At 53.8% G+C, this 24,716-nt stretch overlaps 1 protein-coding gene across 13 annotated transcripts in view; it reads right to left on the bottom strand.

The window, feature by feature from the left end:
- The window catches only part of DNM1 (dynamin 1), a 44,925-nt gene that overhangs the window by 7,916 nt on the left and 12,293 nt on the right, over window positions 1-24,716 (bottom strand). For 9 of the 13 annotated variants that reach the window (XR_007122174.1, XR_007122176.1, XR_007122175.1 and 6 more), the window contains exons 2-15: window positions 22,646-22,719; window positions 22,229-22,378; window positions 21,742-21,945; window positions 21,437-21,535; window positions 21,180-21,340; window positions 20,097-20,239; window positions 19,855-19,990; window positions 19,576-19,643; window positions 16,593-16,731; window positions 9,958-10,044; window positions 6,820-6,890; window positions 6,600-6,651; window positions 6,383-6,394; window positions 3,704-3,817 (exon numbers count right to left, since the gene is read on the bottom strand). Coding sequence is in view for 10 of the 13 variants with exons in the window: in XM_047699035.1 (XP_047554991.1) it covers window positions 3,704-3,817; window positions 6,383-6,394; window positions 6,600-6,651; window positions 6,820-6,890; window positions 9,958-10,044; window positions 16,593-16,731; window positions 19,576-19,643; window positions 19,855-19,990; window positions 20,097-20,239; window positions 21,180-21,340; window positions 21,437-21,535; window positions 21,742-21,945; window positions 22,229-22,378; window positions 22,646-22,719 (1,510 nt within the window). In the remaining 3 variants the exon portion in view is untranslated. Of the gene's footprint in view, window positions 1-3,703; window positions 3,818-6,382; window positions 6,395-6,599; window positions 6,652-6,819; window positions 6,891-9,957; window positions 10,045-16,592; window positions 16,732-18,320; window positions 18,460-19,575; window positions 19,644-19,854; window positions 19,991-20,096; window positions 20,240-21,179; window positions 21,341-21,436; window positions 21,536-21,741; window positions 21,946-22,228; window positions 22,379-22,645; window positions 22,720-24,716 lie in introns of all 13 variants that reach the window. The other 4 variants (XM_047699033.1, XM_047699028.1, XM_047699029.1 and 1 more) reach the window with 1 other exon arrangement.

The following is a 24,716-nucleotide window of genomic DNA, read 5'->3' as shown; positions in this document are numbered from 1 at the left end:
CCAGGGAGCCTGGGGCCTGCCGGGCATCTCTCGTTCCCAACGGCATTCAAGCCATTCCCACCACCTCTGCATACGTGCCAGAGCCCAAGAGTGCAGGGTGGAGAGACTGAGGGGGGGCTCCCAGTCCCACCCCAAGCAAGCCCTGGATACCATCCAGGCCAGCCCCCGGCAGGGACTTCACACTCAAGCCTCTCTCGCCCCCGGCATGGCCAACGAGACCTGCTTTGGCTAAGCTGCTGACTTCATTTCCTGACTGTGGAGACAGTGACGGGGGGCCACCAGCTCCAGCAGCTTCAAAGGGCTGGCTCAGCCCACCACCCGCCCCCAGCCGTCCATGTGTTAGCAATCAGGGGCACAGCACAAGCCTGGAGATGGTATGTCTGTGTGTGCAACATGTATGAAGTTGTGTGCTTGTGCAAACACACGCCTGCCGGAGCATGGACCTGTGAACCCGTGTGTATGTGTGCCCGTCTGTGCTGCCCAGGTGTGTGTGTGCGCATGTGTGCCCGAGGAGATGCCCAGCATGGCCATGGATCCTTGTGAGCATGTTTGTGTGTCAAGGTGGATGCGTGCCCACTCTCATAGGTGTGTGTGACAACTGTAAACATCTGTGTTTATATGGAGCGTGCCTGGGGGGCACACTGTGGGCACACGTGTTTATACGCAGATGGTTTGTTGCATGCGTCAAACACGTTTAATTTATCTGTAGTCATCTGGGAGGACAGACATGCCTGTCTCAGACAAGGAATGGCTCCCCTGCCATTTGCACACCCCCAGTGACAGGGAACTCATTATCATAAGAAGCAATAAGGCCAAACTAGACAGTTCACTCCCTAGAAAGTTTGGCATATATTTTGGCTCACCGTCCCCATATTTTCTTTGTTCCAGGCCCCCTTTCTTTTATGTGTTGGTCCTGTTTCTCTGGTCATGCTGTAAACATGTATCTGTGTATCTTGGATGGGCACATGGGAGCCAGGCCTGCGTGCACACTTGGATGGGGCTCTGGGAGGAGAAGGGTTTCTGCTGCTGCTACCCTGCATGCCCATACCCCAGGACCGTGCTGTGGTCGGGGGGGATGCCTGTGTAGATCTCAGGGACTCAAGTCTTGGGCATGAAGCTCATCCAGGATCTCAGGTTGGGCCGGGAAGAGAGGGCGGGGGGGGGCGGTGCTGGGTTGAGGAGGACCCTGCTCCCCAGTCCTGGCGCCATCCTGCCCACCTCCTTCTGCCCCCGACACCCGCCTAGCCCATCCGGCCACATAAAGCCTTCTTTATACCAGACGGGTGGCCGGGAGCCCCAGAGGGCGGCTGGGGGAGGAGAGGAGGAAGTTGCACACGCGGCCAGAGAACATCTGGAAGCATTCGAGGGAGGCCCCGTCACCACCCGCCCTGCACTCTGGGGTTGGACTCTAGGTAGGAGCGGCCTCCTCCCCCCACCCCTCCCTTCCTGCTGGCCGGCCCCCTCCCCAGGCCCCTCCTTCCCAGCCGAAGCTCCCGCTCACCCCTGCCACGTCAAAGGAGGCAGAAGGGGAGTCGGGAGCAGAGAGGGGACCACGGACTGGCTGGGCTGGGGCTGGGGGCCTTGGATCTCCAGGACAGGGGGCTGAAGCTCCCACCCGACGGACAGACACCGCTGCCTGGATGCACCAGAGGACACCTCCACTCCGTCTACCCAGTGTTTAGACTATCTGTTCAGGACTCCCAAATTGTACAGTAGTCTGCACATTGGTTAGGCTGGGCTGGGTTAGACCCTCGGCGCCGCCGCTGGAGAGCTGGACCGACCCCCACCCACCATCCCAGAACCGGAACCGGGAGACGGGGCAGGGAGCTGGCGGGTAGGGGGGGGGGCGCGCAAAGGGAGTGCTGGGAGGAGGTGCAGGGGGAAGGGGGCACCCTGCTGTGAGACGGGAAGGGGGTGCTGATGGGTGGCGAGGAAGCCTGAGAAGGGGGGCAAATGAGGACTCGGGATAGGGGCAGCTGCCTGTCTGCCCAGAGGGCCACCCAAGTCCCAAAGACCAGAGGGCTGGTGGCTGGGGAGAGAGGGGGACAGACCATTCTCTCTGCAGGCCAGACCACCTCCACGTCGCAAGCTGGTCTAGTGCAAAAATCCACTCACATCACACACACACACACACACATGCACACACTCAACAACTCGACATGCACACCCCGACAACTCAGGCATATACATTCCCACACCCAAACTCAAGCCACACACTCATGCCCCCAGCACACTTGCACATCCCAGGGGCACACACGTGTGCGCACACACACACACCCTCGCCAGGGAACACCGGCTTGCTCCCGTCCTTCCATCCTGAGCACATCCATACACCCTCCCTTCCACACAGGGCCCAGGCACGCGCAGTCTTCTCCCGACCACACCTAGATGCTTATACCCCAAACACTCCTCCAACGCCCCCCCACAGCATCCATGAGCCTCACACACCCCACCACCTGGCGCTCACTGCCCACCCCCACTGCGCCCCACACACGACCCCACCCCAATGTACACACGAAGCTCAAAAAGACCCCGCCACCCAAGAACGGGGCCCCTCTTGGATACATTCCCGGGCAGCGAAGCCCCCAGCCCCAGGCCACACTGTCCCCTGGCCCAACACATGAGGACCTTGCGATATAAGAGGACCAGGAGTTCTGGGCCCAGCAGTCAGCATCCCCAGCCCACGAGGGGTCTAGGCAGCCCGCCTGAGCAACAGAGCAGGAAGCGACCCCCCCCCCACCCACGTCACACCACCTCACACTCCATCCCTTCCAGGGGCCCCATGCTCAGGGAGAGGCCAGGGTTGGGGTAATGAGGTCCAGATGGCTTGGCGTCCCAACCAGTGACAACGGAGGGCCCAGCCCAAGATGGGGAAGGGGGGGCTTGCCCAGGGCGACTTGGAGGGGGCAGGGATCAGGGAGGGAGCTCAGAGACCAAAATCACAGCCCCCATCCCAGCTCCACTTCCCCACTGAGAGTGCCCTCTCCTCCGAAAGCTTCCTCAGGAAGAAGGTCCCCTCCCCCACTCTGTGGCCAGCTGGAGTTCATTACCACAAGTCCCCTCCCCACACACACCCCAAGCCCTCCCTATTCTCTCTGGTCACCTCTGGAATCCAGATGTGGAAGCCAAATAGACTCATTCTTAAAGGAGACCGGCAGCGAGGGAGGGAAGTGGCAGGGGTTCTGCGTGCCCCTGTGGGCAGGGAAGGGTTTGGTGTGGAGTCTCTGCGGGGCCCCAGCAGTCCCAGCCCCTCGGCCTGGAGGCACCTGGGGCACCTCCCTTGCGCAGCTGGCGTCTGGGGGACTGGGGTGCCGGGGTTAACAGGGTGTCTGGCAGCTGGATATGTGTGTGTCATAGGCCTGCGGGGCCACGGGGGAGGCGGCACACCCTGGAGCAGGAAAACAGGAAGGCCACAGGGCTGGCGGGGTCAGGGAGGGGCGCCCAGCACCCCTGTCCACCCTCTCCAGGGCGCTCAGTCCCAGGCCCCCCGCTACTGCCAAGCCACCTTCTCTGTTCAGCCTGGACAGACTCCCAGGATTGCCTGCGCCTGATCCTTGCCGCCCACTTCTGCCCAGGGGTCTCTGATGGGATTTAAGAAAAGCCCTGTTCATTGGGTGGCCCGGTCTCCTCCAAGCCCTTGGTAGTGTCTGAGCCTGACTCTGGCCCCAGCCGAAGCCCTTGATGACCATGGCCCTTTACTTACCTCATCGTCCTTGTACCAGGACAGATTCTCAGCGGTCAACACAAACCAGTACTCCTTGGAGCCCCCCTTCATGATGCCAATATTATTGATGGTCAGCCAGCCCTTCCGGATGACCTGGAGGGTGAGAGGGCAGGAGGTCAGTGGGCAGAGGCCAGGACTCCCTGTGGACAATGGGATAGGCAAAGAAAGCCACTCCAAATCCCACCCCTCCTCTAGCTCTAGGAGGCCTGGCCGGGCAGGGAGGGTGTGGGTCAGACCTGCTGTGGTTTGAACCACAAGGGAACAGACTGGAAGATGGAGAAAGGCGGAGGTTAGCTCAGGATAAACAGCCTTCTGACAGAGCCATCTGAGGAGGGGACTGGTAGCCTTGGTAGGGGATGAGCTCCCCACCTCTAAAAGTGTGCAAACAGAGTTTAGGGAGCCAACTGGGCAAGACAACACTGAATGTCTTTTCAGCTTAAGATTCACCTTATTCTAAGACTTGTTCCTGACCTCAGGGACTTTATACGTGCTCTGCTGTCTCTGCCTAGAAAGCACTTCCCTCCTGTTGGTCTGCCAAATTCCTCTTCACCCTCTGGGTATCAGCTCAGAAGTCCCATTCTCAGGCAGGCCCTCCTTAGCCCCCAGTATGTCTGGACCCCCATTATAGTCTTGCAGTCTTTTATAACTCCCTTAAGTCTTCTTCTATGACAATGGGTGAGATTTCAAAATTGTGCGCGCACGCGTGTGTGTGTGTGTGTGTGTGTGTGTGTGTGAGTGAGAGAGAGAGAGAGATTATCTGCTGATGTCAGCTGGTCTTGTTAAATTATGAACTCTCTTGCTCACTGGTATATCCCAGCACCTTGCAGTGTGCTTGGCAGACAGTAAGCAATCAATCAATCAATATTTGTGGCATGTGCTATGGTAGTGGGGTTCTAGGGGTCTTTGGCCCCAAGGCAGGGACAGGAGTGGGGTGGTAGGGAGTGGGAGCAGGGTAAAGGGCTGAGCATGAATGGAACAGACCCCTTCCTCCCTGGGGAGCCCAGAGTAACAGGCAAAGATCTGTTTCCACAGCAGGAAGCAGCTGTCCCCAAGACCATCCTGAGCCACCACCAAAGACAGGGCCTGTAGATTCTGCTCCAAGGACAAGGCCACTGACTAGACCCCCGGGGTGGATCATAGAGAAAGAGCTCCCTCCCCCAGCCCTGACATCCCTGGCTCTCTGAGCATCCAGAGAAGAGCTGAGGACGAGGAACCTGGGGCTGGCAGGAATGTCGTCTGCAGTCAGGCCTGCTTCTGAGACCCTTGAAGCCCCCCTGGAGCCCTCCTTGACCCTCTGGCCTCCCCAAGACCTTGCAGAGAACCCAAGCGACAGTGGATCAGAAGCTGAGCAGCTGCCTTTGCCATTTACAGAAACATGACAGCCAGGTGCCTCATGGTGCCTCTCTCATTCTGTCCAGGTCTGGTGAGGATCCCCTCAATGTCTTGTCACTGTCTTTGGAACTCAGTCCAAATACCATGGCCTGGCACTCCAAGATCTGATCAGCAGACCTTGTCAGCTACTCCCTGCTCTGACTTGCAGCCTTTGCCCTCCCTTGGCTGCCTCCAGCTCTGTCAAAACCCCTTCTAGAGGGGCACCTGGGTGGCTCAGTGGGTTGAATCCTCTGCCTTCAGCTCGGGTCATGATCCCAGAGTCCTGGGATCGAGCCCCGCATCAGGCTCTCTGCTCTGCAGAGGGCCTGCTTCTCTCTCTCTCTGCCTGCCTCTCTGCCTACTTGTGATCTCTGTCTGTGAAATAAATAAATAAAATATTAAAAAAAAAAAAACAAAAAAAAAAAACAAAAAAACCCTTCTAGAGCCCCTGCACCAGGAACCTCTACCCCTCCAACCCCCACCCTACCTGGGTCCTGACTGCAGACTCAGGTCCCCAGGGGGCAGGGCTGGAATCTGACCCCTGTCCGGGGGCCAGCCCAGTATAGGCACCACCGAGTGTTTGCTGAACTGAATTGCCCTGGGATATCACACTCATTAATGCCTTCGTTCTACTGAGCACCTACTATGTGCCAGGCACTGGCCTGTAGGGCGGAGAATTTGCTGACGGACAAGAGAGACCCAGTCCTTCCCCTCATGGGGTTTGAGAAAGAAATAGGTATGAAGCCAATAGTCACACAAACACCTAGATTGTTATAAAGAAACTGCGGCCTCTGGAAGATTCCAGACAATGGCTCATGTAGGGGGAGAAGTGGTGTTTTCAACAGAGATCGGAAGGAGAGAATGGGTGAGGAGGGACTTCTCTCTTGACATTCATTCATCTCTTTACTCAACTCTCCGGTAGAGATGGTTACCTACCATCCATCCATCCATCCATCCATCCATCCATCCAACCATCCATCCATCCAACAGATATCTGAGGAGGACCTACTGAGTGCCCCTGCCAGCCATTTTCACCCACCCAGCCCACAAGGTCTACCTCTGCCTGAAGTAGGTGCTAAGCTCATGCGTGCTGATGGGCAGGTTGATGGGACTCTGTGAATGACTGGGCCTCGCCTCTGGACTGCGAGCACATGTGGACACCACGTGCTGATGTGTGCAAGCAGCTCAAGCTAAAGAGTGCCCTTCTGCCCCCTGTGCTCCCCACTACAGATGGGCCCCCTCCTCCCCTTCACTACATAAGCCAAGAGCCCCAGTCCTGGTACTCACCAGAATCTCATCCTGCAAAGAGGTAACCATAGCAACCACGAGAAGCATCGGGAGAGAGGAGAGAGGGTTACTGAGGCAGAGTGGGAGGCTTGTGGCTGGCAGCTGACAGGCTCCCTGGCCCCCGTGGGACCCTTCCTCTCGGGGGAGGGGGCTCTGAGAGCTTGGCGTCCATCCGGCACCCTCCATCCCTCCGGCTGGGGCACTGGGGTTCACTCACCTGGTTCCCTGAAGCCTTCTTCTTGTTCATCTGGTTGCTCCTCTGCTGAGCACTGACAGGGAGAGGGGGAAGGGTCTCGGAATTTCTTCTCTCAAGAGGCCTAACTTCAGTGCCACTGCTTAGTGGGCACTGGACCCAGAGGGTTAACCTAGCAGGCCTGGGTCCTACACACACGCACACACAGAGGAGGTGTCGCCTTCTCTGCCTAGGGAGCACTCACTTGGCAAAGCCTATGAAGTCCTCATGATTGGTGTTCATGTACGCCAGCTCAATGTCAATGAGAAGCATGACCTTCGAGGATACACATGTTGGCAGGCAAGGGGAAAAAAAAATGGCAGGGTTTTAAAATGCATGAAGGGCTGGAAGAAACATACTTATAGCACTTATAGAACCTATAATAAATCAACCAAGCCTTCAATAATAGGATCCATAAAAAATAAAGAGTTCCTACAAGTCAATAAAGGAAAGAGACATGCCACACAAATCAAATTAGCCAGAGAACACGAATGGGTAATCCATAGAGAAAATACATATAATATATAACGATATGTAAAAAATGTTCACCCTCATTAATAATGAAATCTAAGTTAAAACAATGAGAGCCTTTTATAACCTATCAAATTAAAAATAAATATTGGTAATGACCAGGGTGGCCATGATTGTGGGAAGATGGATTTTCATATACTGTTGGTGGAAGTGCAAATCAGGGCCACCATCTTGGAGAGTTATTGGGCAACATTTAACAATATTAAAATGCACTTACTCACTGCTAGAACTGTATATATAATATGTATTGTAGGTCTCATAGATAAACTCATCCAAGTGAGCAAAGATATATGTTCCGTGTGGTGTAGTTTGTAATGGAGAAAAACTGGAAACAAGCTAATGGCCATCAGAGGGTGAAATAAATTATGGTATCCTCTGAACAATAAAGCATTCTACAATATTCAAAAGAATGAGGACAATTTCTAGGTTCCGGCGCTGGAAGATTCCCTTTGCAAATGAGGAAGAGTGGTGGGATTTGTAACTGAGTTGTGACCAGAGGAACATTCCCGATGCACACCGCCGGGTTTAGACCCAAGCCCCACTGCTCCCCATAATACACCTGTGCTCACTGAGCCTCCAGTTCTGCAGATGAAATGTGTCTGCATCCTAGGAGCGGCGAAGTCACGATGAAATGAGGCAGCTCACATGTCTGACATGTAATGGGTGCTCAACAGATGTTAGCTACTACAATTATCTTTAGAGAAAAAAGGCAAGACACACAGCGGGACTGTGGTTATTGGAGATTAAGGTGGAAACTGGAATGTGTATATGTCTCGGGAAAAAATGCCGAGGGGCGCCTGGGTGGCTCAGTTGGTTAAATGGCTGACTTCAGCTCAGGTCATGATCCCAGGGTCCTGGGACGGAGCTCCAGGTCTGGCTCCCCATTGAGTAGGGAGTCTGTTTGTCCCTCTTCCTACGCCCCTGCCCCTGACTTGTGCTCTTGCTCGCTCTCTCTCTCAAATAAATAAATAAGATCTTTTTTTAAAAGTGGAAAATATATGGCAGGATCTTTTTTGGATTTTTAAATTATTTTTTAACCTTTTTTCAAAAGATCTTATTTATTTAAGAGAGAGAGAGTGCAAGAGGTGGGGGGAAGGGTAGAGGAACAAGCAGACCCCTCACTGAGCAGGGAGTCCAATGTGGGGCTCAATTCCAGGACCCTGAGATCATGATCTGAGCAGAAGGCAGATGCTTAAACGACTGAGTCCCCCAGGCATCCCAATAAGTAAGATCTTAAAACAAAATGCTTGGGCCTTGAAGGGAACATACCAAACTGTTAATAATGGTTATTTTGTGGGAGGAACCAGGGGCAGGGAAGAGTGAATGAAGGAACACTTTACCTGTAATTTAATTACTTTTATACCGATTGAATATTTTATTATTTATCACTTTTGTAATTGAAGAGATCAATGAGGATTCAAAAACACAACATGCGAACAAAGTTGTGAACGACTGGGGGACAGCACTGTCATGGAGAAGGGGCGTGTTAGTATGGAGGTTAGGAATTAGGAGCCAGGGGTGGGTACAGACAGAAGGATGACAAGAGAAACGTACAAGTAAGAGGACTTGTCTATGGGCCTCGTGTGGGCTATGAGGAGGCAGGCTTGTCTGCTCCTCCCAGCTCAGAGGCAGCATTCAGTGACTATGTTTGTGAACGAAGGAATGGATGTCTGATAAATGACTAAATAAAAGTCTATTTGGGCAATGGAATATCATTCAGATAGTCCTTAAAAAGGAAGGAAATTCAGAAGGGGCACCCGCACCCCAATGTTCATAGCAGCAATGTCCATAATAGCTTAACTATGGAAAGAGCCCCGATGTCCATCAATAGATGAATGGATAAAGAAGATGTGGGAGACACACACACACACACACACACACACACACACACACACAAATATTATGTAGTCGCCAAAAATGAAACCTAGCCATTTGCAACGAGATGGATGGAACTAGAGGTTACTATGCTAAGCGAAATGAGTCAAACTAGAGAAAGACAATTATTAAATGATTTCACTCATGTGTGGAATTTAAGAAACAAAACAGAAGCGCATAGTGGAAGGGAGGGAAAAATAAAACAAGAAGAAATCAGAGAGGGAGACAAACCATAAGAGACTCTTAATCATAGGAAACAAACTGAGGGTTGCTGGAGGGGAGGGGGGTGTAGGGATGGGGTAACTGGGTGAGGGGCATTAACGAGGGCACGGGATGTAACAAGCCCTGGGTGTTATATACAACCAATGAATCACTGACCTCTACCTCTGAAACTAATAATACACTATATGTTAACTAATTGAATTTAAATAATTTTTTTTTAAAAAAGAAGGGAACCGTGACACCTGGTGTGGTCTAGCTGGACCTTGAGCAAACCACGCTAAGTGAAACAAGCCAGACACAAAAGGACAGTTACTGTAAGTTTCCACGAATATGAGGTCTCTAGAGTTGTCAAATTCACGGAAACACAAAGGAGATCAGAGTTGCCAGGGGCTGGGTGGAGGCAGGGGCTGGAGAGTCACTGTTTAATGGCACAGAACTTCGTTTGGGGAGGATGAAAAGGTTCTGGAGACGGGGGTGATGGTCACACAACAGGTGAATGTGCTTCATGTAACTGAACCCACACTGAAAAGTGGTGAAAATGGCAAATTTTATGTTCTATATATTCGACCACAATAAAAAAGTTAGAGAAGCAGAGAGTATGAGGTGAGAACGTGTAAAGGAGACTGAGACAGAAGAGGCAAATAGGAAGGAGAAGGAGGAGGGCTGGGGGCTGGGGTGGGGGTGGGGGGTGGGCACCAGAGTGCCGAGGGCTCACCTGCTCCTTGGTGCGACCCTCACGCTCCCGAATGTGGGTGGTCACGATGCGCTCCATCTCCTCCCGCAGCCGGGGATACTGCTGCAGCTGGGGAGGGGTGGGAGGGGAGAGAGCCACGTACACAGGGGGGCACCGGCGGGGAGCACCCCCACCCCACCAGAATCCAGGGACCCAGGGGCATGGGGTGGCAGGACACACAGAAGGCCTGAGATGAGGGGAAGAGAGGCCTGGGGTCCCAGGAAGCTGAAGGCACCAAGCCATGGCCACCCTTTCCCTCAAGTGTGGGTTCCAAACGGCAATTCAAGGGTCTTTGGGGTTCCAGGCCCTCTTCCAGGCCTACTTGGGCACCTTCGGGGGGAGGGCAGTTCCCATGGGCAGAAATGCCATGGGGTCCAGCCTTCTCCGCCATCTTGGTGGCAGCCATCTTGGAAACAGACTATTGGATGGAGGCTTCTGTGGGGGGGTCCGTTTGCTCCCAAAGCTTTCATTGACCCCCAGAGCTAATCCTTGTCCTCCCAAAGGCTTGGAGGGACAGTCAGGAGGGGAATCAGGCAGAGAACAGCCTCAAGATTCCTGTCCAGGAAGAATCTGGGGAGGGCAGGGCCCGAGGTGCCAGCTGGCCTCCTGAGTCAGGCTGGGGACAGGCAATAGTCCTTGTCAGAGCTGAGGGAGGGGGTGGGGGGAGACCAGCAGGCACATACAGGACATGCAGGAGCCACAGGTAAGGCATGCGAGGGCATCGGGTGGGGGTGGGGCATGCGGAATCAGGTCCCAGCAGCATGAGCAGTACCCCGTGGGGGCCTAGCTGGACCCCGGGCCCTCTTGGTAGAATCCACCCGGTTTTGCCTCCCTTTGCATGCCCCGGCCTGGCACCGTCATCCCCAGCGGCATCTGCCCAGCCAACTTATCTCTACCCCACTCCTTTGGGGTAGGAGCTCACCAGTACCAATTTCCCTCCAGTTTTTATCAACTGAGGCAGAGGAAGGGGAAGTTCCTCGAAACCCTCCTTCTTCCTATGAACTCTACCCTCATCTCAGCTGGACTCTGGACAAAGCCCAAATTGCTTCATTCTCCTACAAGACTGTTGGATGCCACCTCCTCCAGGAAGCCCGCCCTGACCACCCCCAAGAGCTGGGTTAGGGGCCTCTCTGTGGCTCCCTTCCCCACAAATGGATTGCCATTACCCTGGGGCAGGGGCAGGCTAGGCACACAGCCACGGCTCAGAGAGGGCAGGTTGAAGGAATGAGAGAATGAATGAAGAATGGATGTTTTTGCCCTTCTTGCCAGGGTGAGTAGACACCAGCCCCTCTGGCTCATGAAACCAGCTCTTCCTTGGGGAGGGGGCCTCGCTGAGCTGAATGATGGGGAGACCGCCCACAGGAACTTCAAGTCCTGCTGGCCTGCCCTCCCCACTTGGTTGTCACGTGGGACCCGGGTCTGGCAAATCTTGAACCAGTCCTATCCCTCTTCCCATGCCTGGGTCAGGCCCCTGAGGTGAACCCCTCTATGTGGGAAGAGATCTGGAGGTTAGTGTGCCTGGGTTACAGGTCGTGATCCTGAGGGCAAGATGGCGGCCAAGGAAATGGGGCGAGGGGCATGGGAAAGGCAGAAGGATGGGGAAGAAAGTGGCACCCTGGATGCCCAGGAGAGGCAGACGTGAGAGATGGTTCATCCTCCCCCTTCACCCCCGACCATCCCATGGCTATGCCAAGGTGTGGCTGATGTGGCCAAACACAAGGGACCTGGGGGGAGATGTAGTGCGAGACCGGGGGCTTCCAAACAAACACTGGCTGGACGGGCCTGGTGGACCCACTGCCCCATGAGGCCCAAGGAGGGGCTGTAGTCCTTGAAGTCTCCAACTTGGGGCAGACATTCAGGACTGAGTCACCTCCTCTGAGGTGGTCCCACGTGCTTCCTCCCAGGGCAGGGCTATGGCGGGGTGGGGGGGTGTGTTGGAGGGGGGAGGTGGGCAAGGAGGGAAGGGGGAGCAGTTTGGTAAAGAACATAACCAATTCTCCCACTGGTTCTGGATGTTACATTTGTCAAATTTTCCATGTGTCACACATGACAGGGCAGCCTCAGCCTCTTTGAGAAGTTCTGTTCCCTTTGAGCATCTTTTTCCATTCTGGCTGTCTCTGAGCCTTTCCAGGACTTTTAGCCAGTTTTTAAGATGGAACATTTCTCTCCCAGTCCTTGGCTGAGTAGGGGCGGTCAGCTTGGAGCCCATGAGTGAGTGGCCAAGGATTCAGGCCCGGGAGCCACATGACTCTTGTTTCAAAGCCAGTCCCTGCCCTGCCAACTCTCCTTAAGAAAGTGACTGCAACCTCCCCGAGCCTCAGTTTCTCCATGTGGAAAATGGGGCAGTAACAGCGCCTTCCCTCTTAGCGTCCTTGGGAGGATTAAGCAGCACACCCCATGGGTGACATTAAACTCCAGATTTCATCCAGAGGAAAGCTGTAATCCCAGCAGGCCCGGGAAGAGTTAGAATGGACTATTTAGAAGCCTCTGGGAGGTGCCTGGGTAAACTTAAAAAGACTTGGGGAAGAAAAAAATAAAGAAGATGGGTGAAGTTTTGCCATGTAAAGAAAAAAAAATCATTACTACTCATTCAATACATCAAAAGGCAACATTATTTTTTAGAAATAATTTATAAGCTTTCTTTTTTAAAGTTTTGGTTATCAGTATTCCTGCTGACAAAAATCTAGACTCACTGCAAGACTAAAATTTGCAAAGTAGAAATGGAAAAGTTCCTATTCTCCTTGCCCTCCCTTAACATAATGGTTAGCAATGTGATGACTATGCCTTTGGGATTTTATTATTCACACATACCATTTCCTCCCCCAAATACTATATTGTCTTTTGAAACCTGCTCTTTTCCCACAGTACACTGGGGAGGGACATGTGAATGGAAATAAATATATCTTGCCCTTTTAATAGCTATAGTCTGCCACTGACTGTATGATATTTACATAATCGATCCCCTCTTGATGGATATCTGGGTTGTTTCCAAAATGTTACCATTTACGATAATTACTGCTTTCCTTTGGAATGCAATTCGGCAGATTGTTTCATAGTTTTTAAATGTTTGATTCTAGTAATCAGTTTTCTAAGAATCTATCCTAAGGAAAAAAATCCTAGAGAAAGAGGATTTTTGTATAGGCAAAGATGTTCAGTGGGGCCTGGCTCGTTCAGTCGGTAGAGTGTGTGACTCTTGATCTCGGGGTGATGAGTTCAAGCCCCATGTTGGGTGTAGAGATTACTAAGGATGTTCATTGCCAGATTATTTATAATATTGAAAAACCAGAGACAATTTAAATGGCCTGGGTGGTGCAGTGGGTTAAGCGTTTGACTCTTGGTTTTGGCTCAGGTCCTGATCTCAGAGTCGTGAGATCGAACCCTACATCGGGCTCCACGCTGAGCGCGGAGGCTGCTGGAGATTCTTTCTCTCCTTCTGCCCCTCCTGCTCGTGGTCTCTCTCTAAAATAAATAAATCTTAAAAAAAACATGTTCACCAATAGAAAAACATGTACTACATGTTACATAAATCATGACAAATCTGTTCAGTAGAATATCACGCAACCACTAAAAAAGGTTTATGTAGACTATGTAACATACCCCCCCCCATGTGTGTTACTAAAAGAAAAAGCAGGATGCTAATATATTCACAGTGGGGCTACCTAACAAGGAAAATAAACCTATGTATAGAAAAAAGATTTGGGGGCTCAGTGGGTTAAGCCTCTGCCTTCGGCTCGGGTCGTGATCCCAGGGTCCTGGGATCGAGCCCCACATCGGGCTTTCTGCTCGGCGGGGAGCCTGCTTACCTTCCTCTCTCTCTCTGCCTGCCTCTGCCTACTTGTGATCTCTCTCTCTGTCAGATAAATAAATAAAATCTTAAAAAAAAAAAAAAGAAAAAGAAAAAAAGATTTGGAGGGAGTGCCCAGGTGGCTCAGTTAGTTAAGGGCCCAATTTGTGATTTCTGCTCAGGTCATGGTCTCAGGGTCATGAGACTGAGCCCCCTGTTGGGCTCTGCACTCAGCAGGGTGTCTGCTTGGGATTTCTTTCTTTCTTTCTTTCTTTTAAGATTTTATGTATTTATTTAATACAGAGAGAGAGAGAGCACACATACAAGCAGGGGGAGTGGCAGGGAAAGGGAGAAGCAGGCTCCCCGCAGAGCAGGAAGCCCGACTTGGGGCTCGATTCTAGGATTCTAGGATCATGATCTGAGCCGAAGGCAGATGCTTAACTACCTGAGCCACTGAGGTGCCCCTGCTTGGGATTTTTTATTTTTCTCTCTCTCCCTCTGCCCCTTCCCCCACTCTCAAAATAAATAAATAACCCTTAGAGGGAAAAAGACAAGGGAAAAAAATTAGGAGGAATAGGACAATGTTGGGGAAGTGGGGAAGTTACCCAAATCATGAATGTTCATATCCACTGACTGGCCATTGTCTTTCTAGAAATTTTCCCTAAAGAAAAAGCAGAATAGGGGTGCCTGGGTGGCTCAGTAGTTAGGCGGCGGCCTTTGGCTGAGGTCATAATCCCAGGGTGCTGGGATCAAGCCCCGCATTGGGTTCCCTGCTCAGCAGAGAGCCTGCTTCTCCCTCTCCCTCTGCCTGCCGCTCTGCCAATTTGTGCTCTCTCTCTCTCTCTCTCTGTCAAATAAACAAATAAAATCTTTTAAAAAAATTATTAATGGGCGCCTGGGTGGCTCAGTGGGTTGGGCCGCTGCCTTCGGCTCAGGTCATGATCTCGGGGTCCTGGAATCGAGCCCTGAATCGGGCTCTCTGCTCATCAGGGAGCCTGCTTCCCCCTCTCTCTCTTTGCCTGCCTCTCTGCCTACTTGAGATCTCTGTCTGCCAAATAAATAAATAAAATCTTAAAAAAAAAATAGGTACGTACTATAAATACATTTGTAAGGTTGGTCACTGCAGCACTGTTTGTAAAAGAAAAAAAAGTTTGAAACAATGGCAATGTCAGTAGGATATTGGATATATAGATCAAGGCATATTTCTACAGTGGACTATGATTCAGCAGCTCAAGGGTAGATCTTGCAATTACGTAAAGGATTCCATTACATATTGCTCAGTAAAAGAGTTCTGAAATCAGTGTGTATAGTATGATTCCATTTAGGTTAAAACTGGTGTATTTTTGTAATTAGTTAGGAAGCTAATAGTCCTTATCTTTAGGGTTGTACGATTATAGGGACTTTGCTTTCTCTGTACTGTTTGAGTATTTTTGTAACAATTGTGTAGGATCAGAACAAAATTAATACTGATCATTTCAATTTTTTTTTTAAAGGCATATACTTGCAAGAAACATACAAAAATCTCAGTAGTGGCTTCCTGGGAAGGGAGGGTTGCTGCCTTTTTAAGCTTTGTCATTTCCCCAGTGTTTAGAATTGAGAAGGTATTAGTTTTAATAATGAAAAGCAAAAGTTAAAAAAAATGTAGTTATATCTCGTCTTCGTTTGTAAAGAGATTTAAGGCAGTTTAAAATAAACTCGGTGTTTTTTAAAGTGTAACAAAAGATTGTGTCGCCGAGAACTCAGTGGGCAGTGGGACGGTGACCCAGATGCCTCCGTCAGTACTAACCCAGTGGGGATTCCGGCCCGGGTTTTATTACACCTGGAAAAGGCACAGCGTGGATGCTAATTTGCTTTCTGTCCACATAAGTGGGCAAAGTGAGACAGGATAAGGGAAGGTGTGCACGTGAGTGATTACGCACGAGCCACGAAACCTGTGAAACTTACTTGCAACATACAGTTAAGGCAGAAGTGCCCCCACCGCCCAGCATAGAGAGCTTTTTCAAATATAGGAGAGGCTGGGCTCTCCTGGAGATTCTGAATCAGCTTTGCTGGGCAGGGGCATTGGAATCCTGGAAAGTCTCCCCCAGGCACCTGATTCTCATGCACTCCCTGGGGAAGAACTGCCTTCGGATGATCTGGCTAAAAATCCTCAGAATGCCCAAAAGTAGACAAATAGGAAGAAGGCCTTTAAAAAGGTCACAGACCCAAAAGAGGCTGGCCCTGTCGAATGCATATGGATTACCATAAAGTGAGTAATCCAAGATGCTTTAAGGCAATTGGTTTTGAGGAACTGGGCTGGCTTCCCCCACCCCAGGAGGCCTGGATCCCAGATCTATCCACCCCTCCCCCACTTCCCTAACTCTGAATCCCACTCTGCTCTTCTTTTCTGAGACTCGGTTGATTCATCTGTAAAATGGGGATAACATTACCCACTTCTCAGGGTTGTTGGGAGGCTTAAGTCAGTTAACAAAGATGAGCACTTAGCTCAGTGCTTGGCCCATAATAGCTGCTTAACAAATACCAGCCATCCCCTTCTCATCGTTGTCACCACTGTCATTCTTAGTGAAAAGGGACCGCTGAGGATGCTCGGGTTGGAGCAAAGTCTTCTAGCAGCGATGGGGGCCTAAAAGGATCGTTAAGTGTAAGCAGACCCAGGGTTATAGGCTGGCACAAAACCTAAGGGCCCAGAGTCACCCGGCCAGCACAGGCATCTGGGTCCACGTGGGTGGCGGAGAGGCTGTCAGGCCTGCTCAGCAGATGGTTCTTCCCACGGGAGGCCATGGCCATGAGGAAGGGACAGCCAGGCCCAGCCCCGCCCTGGTGGCCGTCATACCTTTTCGCTACACTTTCTGATGGTGGCCGTGAGCTCACTGACTACCATATCCACACACTTGATACTGGGCTCTTTGAGCTTCTGCACCTGCTTTTTCACTGTGGCTTCAAAAGCGAGGTCAGGTGTGAAGAGGCCCGTCCTGCACCCGGGGAGGAGGGGACGGGACAGGAGGAGCAGCCGTGGGCAGGTGGGGAGAAGGAAGGGAGTGAAAGCCAAGCAGAGCCAGGATTCGGGAGTGGAGGATGGTACGGGCATGGGGGAAGAGAGAGAGACACCGACACGGAGAAAGAGAGAGAGAACAGAAGACAATGTGAGCGTGGGACCGGCCCTCCCTACCGCCACCCGGGGTCGGCACCTCCCAGGAGCTGCCAAGTATCCCCCAAGACTCTGTGGATATGGGGTGGGGGGCTTCTGAGGGACCAACCCCTGCTCCAAACAAGGCCCCTTCCTAAGTTTAGATCCTCTTCCCAGGGCTTGGGGCTCCCCCCGACCCCTACTCCTCAGCTACACTGAGCCAGCCCTCTCTGTCTTTTCCAATGCTATCTTTGTCACAGCCTTTGGGTCCTCCTAAGGGTCCCAGGCCAGAACCCCACCCACCCGTTCTGTTCAATTCAAGGTTTGCCAGAATCTCCTGTATTCACTTCATCCTGGCTCCAAAGCCTAGCATGATTCCCTACCTCAACCAGGATCGCTGCATCCAGCTGCCCAGGCTGTGCACTGCACAACTCCAGGGGGCTCCATTTGCATAGACCATGGTGCAGATGATGCCTCCTGGAGTTGCGTAGCTGCCTGACCTCCACTCTCCAGCTCTCTGTTCTACTCCTGCCCTTCCCTTTCTCCACAAGGGGCATCCTTTGCCTCTCCTCCAAAAGGGTCTGGAGGAACTCAGCTGGGAAAGACAGAAAGAGAGAAGAGGAAAGACAGAAAGAGTGGAAGTGGTGGTAGAGAGGGGCCAGGGCAGCAGTGGGGAGAGGGAAGGAAGGGAGGCTGAGCGTGGAATCAAAGAAGTACTGGATTTGGAGTCCAAAGCCTTGGCTTCGAGTAATAGCTCTGCCACTTACTAACTTATATGACCTGGGACAAGTCACTTGATCTCCTAAGCCTCAGTTTTCCTGCTGTGACATGGGTGCCATCCTCCCTGCCCTGTCCTCCTTGGGAGGTTCTGTGAAGCTCAGATGACGTAACAGATGGAAGAGGGCTCTGTGCCTGGAAGGTTGGATGTGGATGGAAGGGAAGAGGAAGGTCCTGAGTGAGAGTCCTGAGTGAGGCTGGGGTGAGAATTGGGAGGATGAAAGACAGTGGGGAGTCAGGGTACCTGCTAGACCCGGGTCCTCTGCACCCCTCTAGCCATCCAGAAGGCCCTGTATCTCACCTGCCTGTGGGGTCCCTGGAGCCCCCAAAGGGGACCCCCAAAGCTGGAAGAGGGCTCAGGGTCCCTCCAGGCCTATTCTCCCTGAGCTGGGGGAGCTCTTGGTGGGCTCAGAGGATGAACAGTCGCCATCACACCTGTCTTATCAATGTCTAATCCCTACATCTGGGGGCCAGGGGGTGGGTAAGGCCCCCTCATAGAGGCCCCCTGTCTTGGTCCTTGGTGGCCTGCCTCCCCCACCCCGTCGAGGTCTGTACATGCTACCGAGGAGGTGGTGAGGGATGTGGGGAAAGGAGCGCCTGGCAGCGGTGCAGGAGCGGGGCAGAGGTGGGGGGGGCTGGCCCGGGCCACCGGGTTACCTTCTTGGTGCACTGTCTAACCGTGCTGATTAGCTCCGAGATAACCATGTCCACACACTTGAGACACGGTTCTCGGATCTTCTTCACCTGCTTTTTCACAATGGTCTCAAAGGCCATGTCTGGGGTAAAGAGCCCCGTTCTGAACGCCCGGAGCGGGAGAAGGGCACAGTGTCACAGGCCAGCTCGGGCCAGGAGTGCCAGGCCAGGGCCCCGCCCGACCCCCTGAACTCTGCCCTTGGGGTCCTCCCACTCCCCCTCTCTGGGCGTCAGTGTTCTCATCTGTAAAACGGGTGGGAGGGTTTCTAATGAAGGACTTTCCACTAGACGCTCTTTGGGGGCAAGACACGGTCTGCTTATAGTCATGTATGTCCTGCTTCCTCTGAAAATTCTGTTCGTACAAAAGGTGCTATGGCCAGAAATGGTATGAAAACTGCCAAACTGGGTTCTCTTTAAGAGCCTTTCTGGGGATAAAACATTTTATTTTAAGATCAGGAGAGAGATTTTTTTTTTTTTTTCTGGTGTCAAGGCCAATGCAGTTATCAGTCTGTAATTTCCATGCCAAACCTTGGAATTGAACCTGCTTAAATGCAGGGATATTTTGGTCTCGTTCACTGCCTCGCACATAGCAGGTGCTTTAAATTTTCTTGTTGAATGAACAGTGTGGGTCTCGGTCCTTGAAGGGGGTGAAGCTTTTAAGGAAGAGTCCTTTTTCTAGTCCCCTTTCCTGTTCCAAAGGCCATGAGGCTGGCTAGAAGAAGGGCAGTGATGTGGAATGGGGCCCACTTGGGGCTAATGAGACTACGGGAGGGTCTGGAGGGTTGAGAGGCCCTGTCCCATCCTAAAAGGACACAGACATTTACTAGCAGCTCCATCCCAGGCCCTCCCCAGTGGTTTGGCACCTCCTGGAGAGGACTGAGGGAGGCTGTCTCATCCTGAGGATGTGCAGGAGGTCCAAGCCTAGAGGATGTCTCCCCGGCCACCTATGTCCTAGGCTCTGCCCAGCTGGTCCAGCCTGCAGGCCCTGGCTCCAGGGACAGCAAAGGAGGACAGCAAGTTGCAGGGAGGGGGTGGCCCATGCCTCCAGTCCACCTCCCCCAGCCCGAGCCTATTTGAGCTGGGAACCAGAAAGGGTGGAGGGGACTGGGGACCAGGGCTCTTGGTCCTTCCTGAGGGCAGCTCACTTCTCTCCCTGTGCCTTGGCACCAGACACCCTGCCTTCCAGGGCTCAGCCCCCTTCCCCGGTCCCAATACGTGCCTAATGCCATGGATATTCTTGATGGCGTAGCTGATCTCCCTTCGGAGCTCCTTCTCATCAAATTCCATCTGTGTAGGAGAGCAGGTGATAGCTGGTCAGGGCCTTCCTGCTTCCCGGAAGGCCAAGACCCATGCACCCTGCCCAGAGTTGGGCGCCAGGTCAGCAAATGTATTCGTGAAAGTCCTGGGGAGGGGTAGGGTGGGTAGTCCTAAGCAAAAGCGTCCCACCCCACCTCCCCACCCCTGCCCCCGCCCCGGGGCCCTGGGGAGACTGTCCTACCTTGACTAGCTCAAAGGGGAAGCGCTCATGGAAGATCCGGTTGATGCGAGCTCCTCCTGACAATTCATAGGTGTCGATCTGGTCCCCTGAGCCCTCAATGCGCTTCTCAAAGTCCACGGCAAACTGCTGGACCATCCTGGGGGTGGAGAGAGTGGGATGGTGTGAGGAGGCTGCAGCTGCCTTGTGGAGGGAGCCCTGGGGGAGCCCTGTGCTGGGGAGTCAGAAGCCGGGGCGGGCCTCACTGCAGCAGGGCCTTGGTCTTGCGCGCTGGGTCATCAGGCCGGAAGTTCTTGTACTCTTCCACCTCCTTCTCTATGGACAGGAGCTGGCTCTGCAGCTTGTTCCGAAGCCCCGGCAGTGTGTCCCGGATGTGGTTGGTCAGTTGCTGGGGGCGGGGGAGGGGGGCGCAGAATGAGACAGGGGTTAAGGCCATGGTCACAAACGCAGTTACCCGGAGGGTCAAGCAGGGGCCAGGATGCCAGGGCACCTGTGGATGTGGTGAGGTTGGAAGCGGTAGAAGGCAGCCATGACCTTGCCCATCACCGCTCTGCCCACGAGAAGCAAAGCCGCTGGGGCCTGGGCCTGGCATACAGTGGGTGTATGAACTGAATTCATGAGTGAACAACGCAATTTTCCTTCTTTCTTTCTTTCTTTCTTTCTTTCTTTCTTTCTTTCTTTTAAAGATTTTATTTTTAAGATTTTATTTATTTGAAAGAGAGAGAATGAGAGAGAGCACAAGACGGGGGGGGGGGGAGGGTCAGAGGGAGAAGCAGACTCCCCACAGAGCAGGGAACCGGACACTGGACACGATCCTGCGACTCCAGGATCATGACCCGAGCTGAGGGCAGTTGCTTAACCAACTGAGCCACCCAGGCGCCCCTAAAGATCTTATTTTTACATAATCTCTATGCCCACTGTGGGGCTCAAACTTAAAACTCTGACATGGAGAGTACAGGCTCTACCAACTGAGCCAGCTAGGCGCCGCGTGCAATTTTCAGTAGAAACCGGGAGTCTAGATTTTTATTTGAAATTACCTGATTTCTAGACACCATGAGGGCCAAATAAAATGTTTCTGGGCAGGAATGGCTGGAGGGCTGCCCCCTCTTCCCCTCTGAGTTTAGGCCTCCCGCAGGGTAATTCTCAAGTTCAAAGAGCTGGAGTGTCAGGTCTGTAGGGCCCCAAGTCCCCAGTTCGCCCCTATGCCACATGCCCTTTCTCGCTCCCTCCCATCCTCATCACACCCACGAGGAGGACTCCTCTGTGGGTCACCCTCACATTTGACTGGTTCTGTCCCCATGCTGCTTTCCCCAGGCCTGAGCTCCCACCTGATTGAGGACCTTCTGCAGGTAGGGTGTGCCCATGCGGTCTGCCAAGTGGCGGTAGGATGGGTGGGAGAGGAAGAACTTGCGCTCAGCGGCCAAAGCGGCCGTGATATCCTTCTTGCCATCAATGTCCTTCTGGCTCCGGTTCACCACCCCTATGTAGCCTGTGGAAGGCGGTAGAGGTCAGGGGCGAGCAGCCTTGCGCAGGGTGGGGTGAAGGAGAGGGGCAGAGCAGCAGGTTAGGGGAGGGGCCTGCCTACCTCTGCGCAGGGGGAGAAGCTTGTTCTCCAGCACATCACGGGCATCTGTGCCCTCGTCCATCAGATCCAGCTTGGTGATGACCCCGATGGTGCGCTGGCCTGGGGGGCCGCAGAAGAGGCTCATCTGCATCTGCACTAGCCCTCCCACCTGAGACCCCGTGAACTGCGACCACCGGCTCCGCCCATCTCCCTTCCCATACCCTCCCTCACCCACCACCTGCCTCCTTTACTCTTCAAAGTGGCTCCTCCTGGCCCAGAAAGTAGAGCCCCAGGGCCTTGCACTTCTGCTGCCCTCAGGAACCTACCCTGGGGGTCCACCTCCTTGGCAACCTTGAGAGCATCAGAGTTGGCCAGGTCGGAGTTGGCCGGGGACACAGCCAGGATGAGGCAGTTCTCCTTGGTGACAAACTGCATGAGCATGTCCCGGATCTGGAACTCGATGTCAGGAGGTTGGTCCCCCACCGGGACCTTGGTCATTCCGGGCAGGTCCACCAGTGTCAGGTTCAGCACTGGACAAGGTGGCAGGAGGGCGGGCTCAAGGCGAGGGGCGTGGCGGTGGGCGGGCGGATTAAGGAACGGGGTCGGCTAGAGAGGATCCGGCGGGAGGTGGACGGGATTAGGGAAACGCTGGGCTGAAGCCAGGGGAGTGGGGCCGTGCAAGGCGTGGCCAGCGGTGGGCGGAGCCATGGCGGGGTGGAGTTTGGGGTAGGATGGGCAGAGGAGCGGGGTCGCTGTGGGGGCGGAGCCAAGCCAGGGGGCCAGGAGGCCCGGGGCGGGGCCATGTCTCCTCACCGTGCGGCGAGTAGACGCGGAGGTTGATGGGCACCGGGGAGATGCCCTTGTTAGTGCCCGTGACCCGGTCGGTCTCAGCCTCAATCTCCAGGCGCACCTCCTCGAAGTCGGTGAATTTCTTCCCCTTGCAGTGCAGGAATTCGGCATATTCTGCCCCAGAGTGGGGAGTTGGGGAAGAACGGTGGAGGGGTAAGCATCTTAACCTGAAATCCGCCCGGGTCCCCTCTTCCACTGCACAACCCCCCAAACACTGCCTTCTCTCCCCTCCCTCCCCACAACACCACCACAGTCTCCGTTATGCATTTTTATCCCCACTTCCAGACGGGGAATCCAGGGCCAAAGGCACACAGCAAGCAAGTTCAGGGGCTAGGCCGGACCGCTCTTTGGGGAGAGTGGGGCTGCTGGCAGAGCGCGTACCTGTGGTGGCATTGACCAGCTGCAGGACCAGGGGGCGTCGGGTGACGATGCCTGACCCTCGGGGCAGGAAGTCCCTGCAATGAGGTGGGAGCGAGAGGAGGGTCAGGGCCTGAATAGGCTCCCTCTGTCCTGGGGGCATCTGTCCTGCCACTGGGAGTCCCAACACTCTCCCTAAGTGCCCACCACACCTTAGTCCAAGGGGTTTCAGGCCACGGAGGGGAGATGGCATCCGAGAAAGGTAGAAGGGACCTCCCCCCCACCCAGTACCCTGGGTCACAGATTTATGCCTATCAACTGCCAGGAGACCAATAACCCCCAGATCTCTCTCGGGTATGCTCTGTGTTGGTTCTGGGCCAACAAGAAGTCCCTCTGCCAACCCAGTCACCACCATTCAACTGTGGGGTGGGGTGCCCTGTGTGCCCAAGCGCCCAGAGGCCACAGAGTGGGTCTCAAGGAAATGGAGCTGCACCTTCTCCTCTCCTTTCCGCTGTGGGGGAAGGGCAGCATCTCACTTCCCCTTCCCTGGGGGCCCCATCTGGCTGAGGCTGAGGATGAGGAGGGATTGGGGGGGGGGGGGAGGCAAGGGAATTCATGCTTCTTCAAGGGCCTACTGCACACCAGGCTCCTTGTGGGCAATATCTCATGCACTCCACCCAACAGCCTTGTGAGACAGGTGCTGTTATTATCCCCATTTTCCAGATGAGGAGACCGAGGCTCAGAGGTGTTCAGACTGCGCCGCTGGTATCCAGCAGAGCAGGCTCCGGAGGCAGATCTGTTTGACTCTGCTGGGAGAGCTCCCTGTGCTTCAGTCCCGTGCAGACCCAGTCTCTGAAAGACGGGACCTGAGGGGTCCCCGAGTCACTGGCCCAGACCTGATGTCTATACCCCAACTATCTGCTTGTGCCGATGTCAACCTCAGCAGTCCTTCTGGCTAGCCCTTGTGGGTGCTGATTCTCTGTCCTGTCAGCACTTCTCTATCCACCCCCACCCACGGCCCCACCCAGGCCGGCGCAAGTCTGAGGGTGGAGGTCTCTTCAGGGACAAGGCGGTCAGAACAGCAGTCATGGGATCCCCAGGACACAGGAAATCGGGGAGCGGGCTATAGCCTGAGGGACCAGAGGGATCCAGCTGGCCACCTCATTCACGGAGAGGCACATGGAGGCCCAAGAAGGGGAAGAGACATTCAAGCTCCTTCAGGACTTGGACGGAGCCTGAGAAGAACCCAGGTTTCCCACCCCCAGCCCAGAGCCTGACCTGGACCACACAGCTTCCTGTACCACCCTCCACCCCCTCACTCCCCCGCCAGGAGGGTCCCAGGCACAACAGAGTAGGCCCAAGCTCCTGGGTTCAAGGCCTTCTCTTGGGTCCTGGGGAGACTTCTTCCTACTCCGCCCCTCCTCTGGGGAGATGAGAGGCCAATAGGGAGGAGTCAGCTACTTCTATGGGGAAGGAGAAGGATGACAAATCCTGCCTTTATTCAGCATTTCCAGGTGCTAAGCAAGCACTTTTCATTTCTGCAAGATGGAGCTTCAGAAAGGCAGGCCCGGCATCTTTCTGCTCACCCCTGGATCGCACTGTCTAGCCCAAGGCTTAGCATATAAGAGGCACTTGATAAATGCTGACTGAACCCCCTGGCCCTCAAAACAGGGCCCCGACATGGAAACGATCATTTTACAGATGAAGCCACTGGGGCTCAGAGGTGAAGTGACTTGTCCAAGGTCACCCAGATGGGCACGGGTCAAACCCAAGGGCCTGTGGGGCCCCAGAGACTGGGAAGTTTCCTGTCGAACTCTGCTCCTCCTTCAACCCAAAAAGCCAGAATTGGCTTTTTATGTAATTCAATTACATTCCGTCTCGGACAGATTTGGAAGCAGCTGCTCTGTGCCAGGCCCTGTGCTGGGACCAGGGGATGTGATGTGATGAGTCAGACGCTCCCTACCCAGAGGAGGAGCTTGCAGTGCAGAGGGAGAGATAGACAAGTAAACAGATAATGCAATGCGGTGTGACACGTGCTCCAAGGGAGATACGCCAGGCAGCTCAGAGAAGGAGGGGATTTAACGGGGCGGTGGGG

The sequence above is a fragment of the Lutra lutra genome, chromosome 13, assembly GCF_902655055.1.
Source record: "Lutra lutra chromosome 13, mLutLut1.2, whole genome shotgun sequence".
In the NCBI taxonomy this organism is placed as follows: domain Eukaryota; kingdom Metazoa; phylum Chordata; class Mammalia; order Carnivora; family Mustelidae; genus Lutra; species Lutra lutra.
Note: the sequence above shows the minus strand (reverse complement) of the source record. Positions and strands in the feature narration are given on the sequence as shown.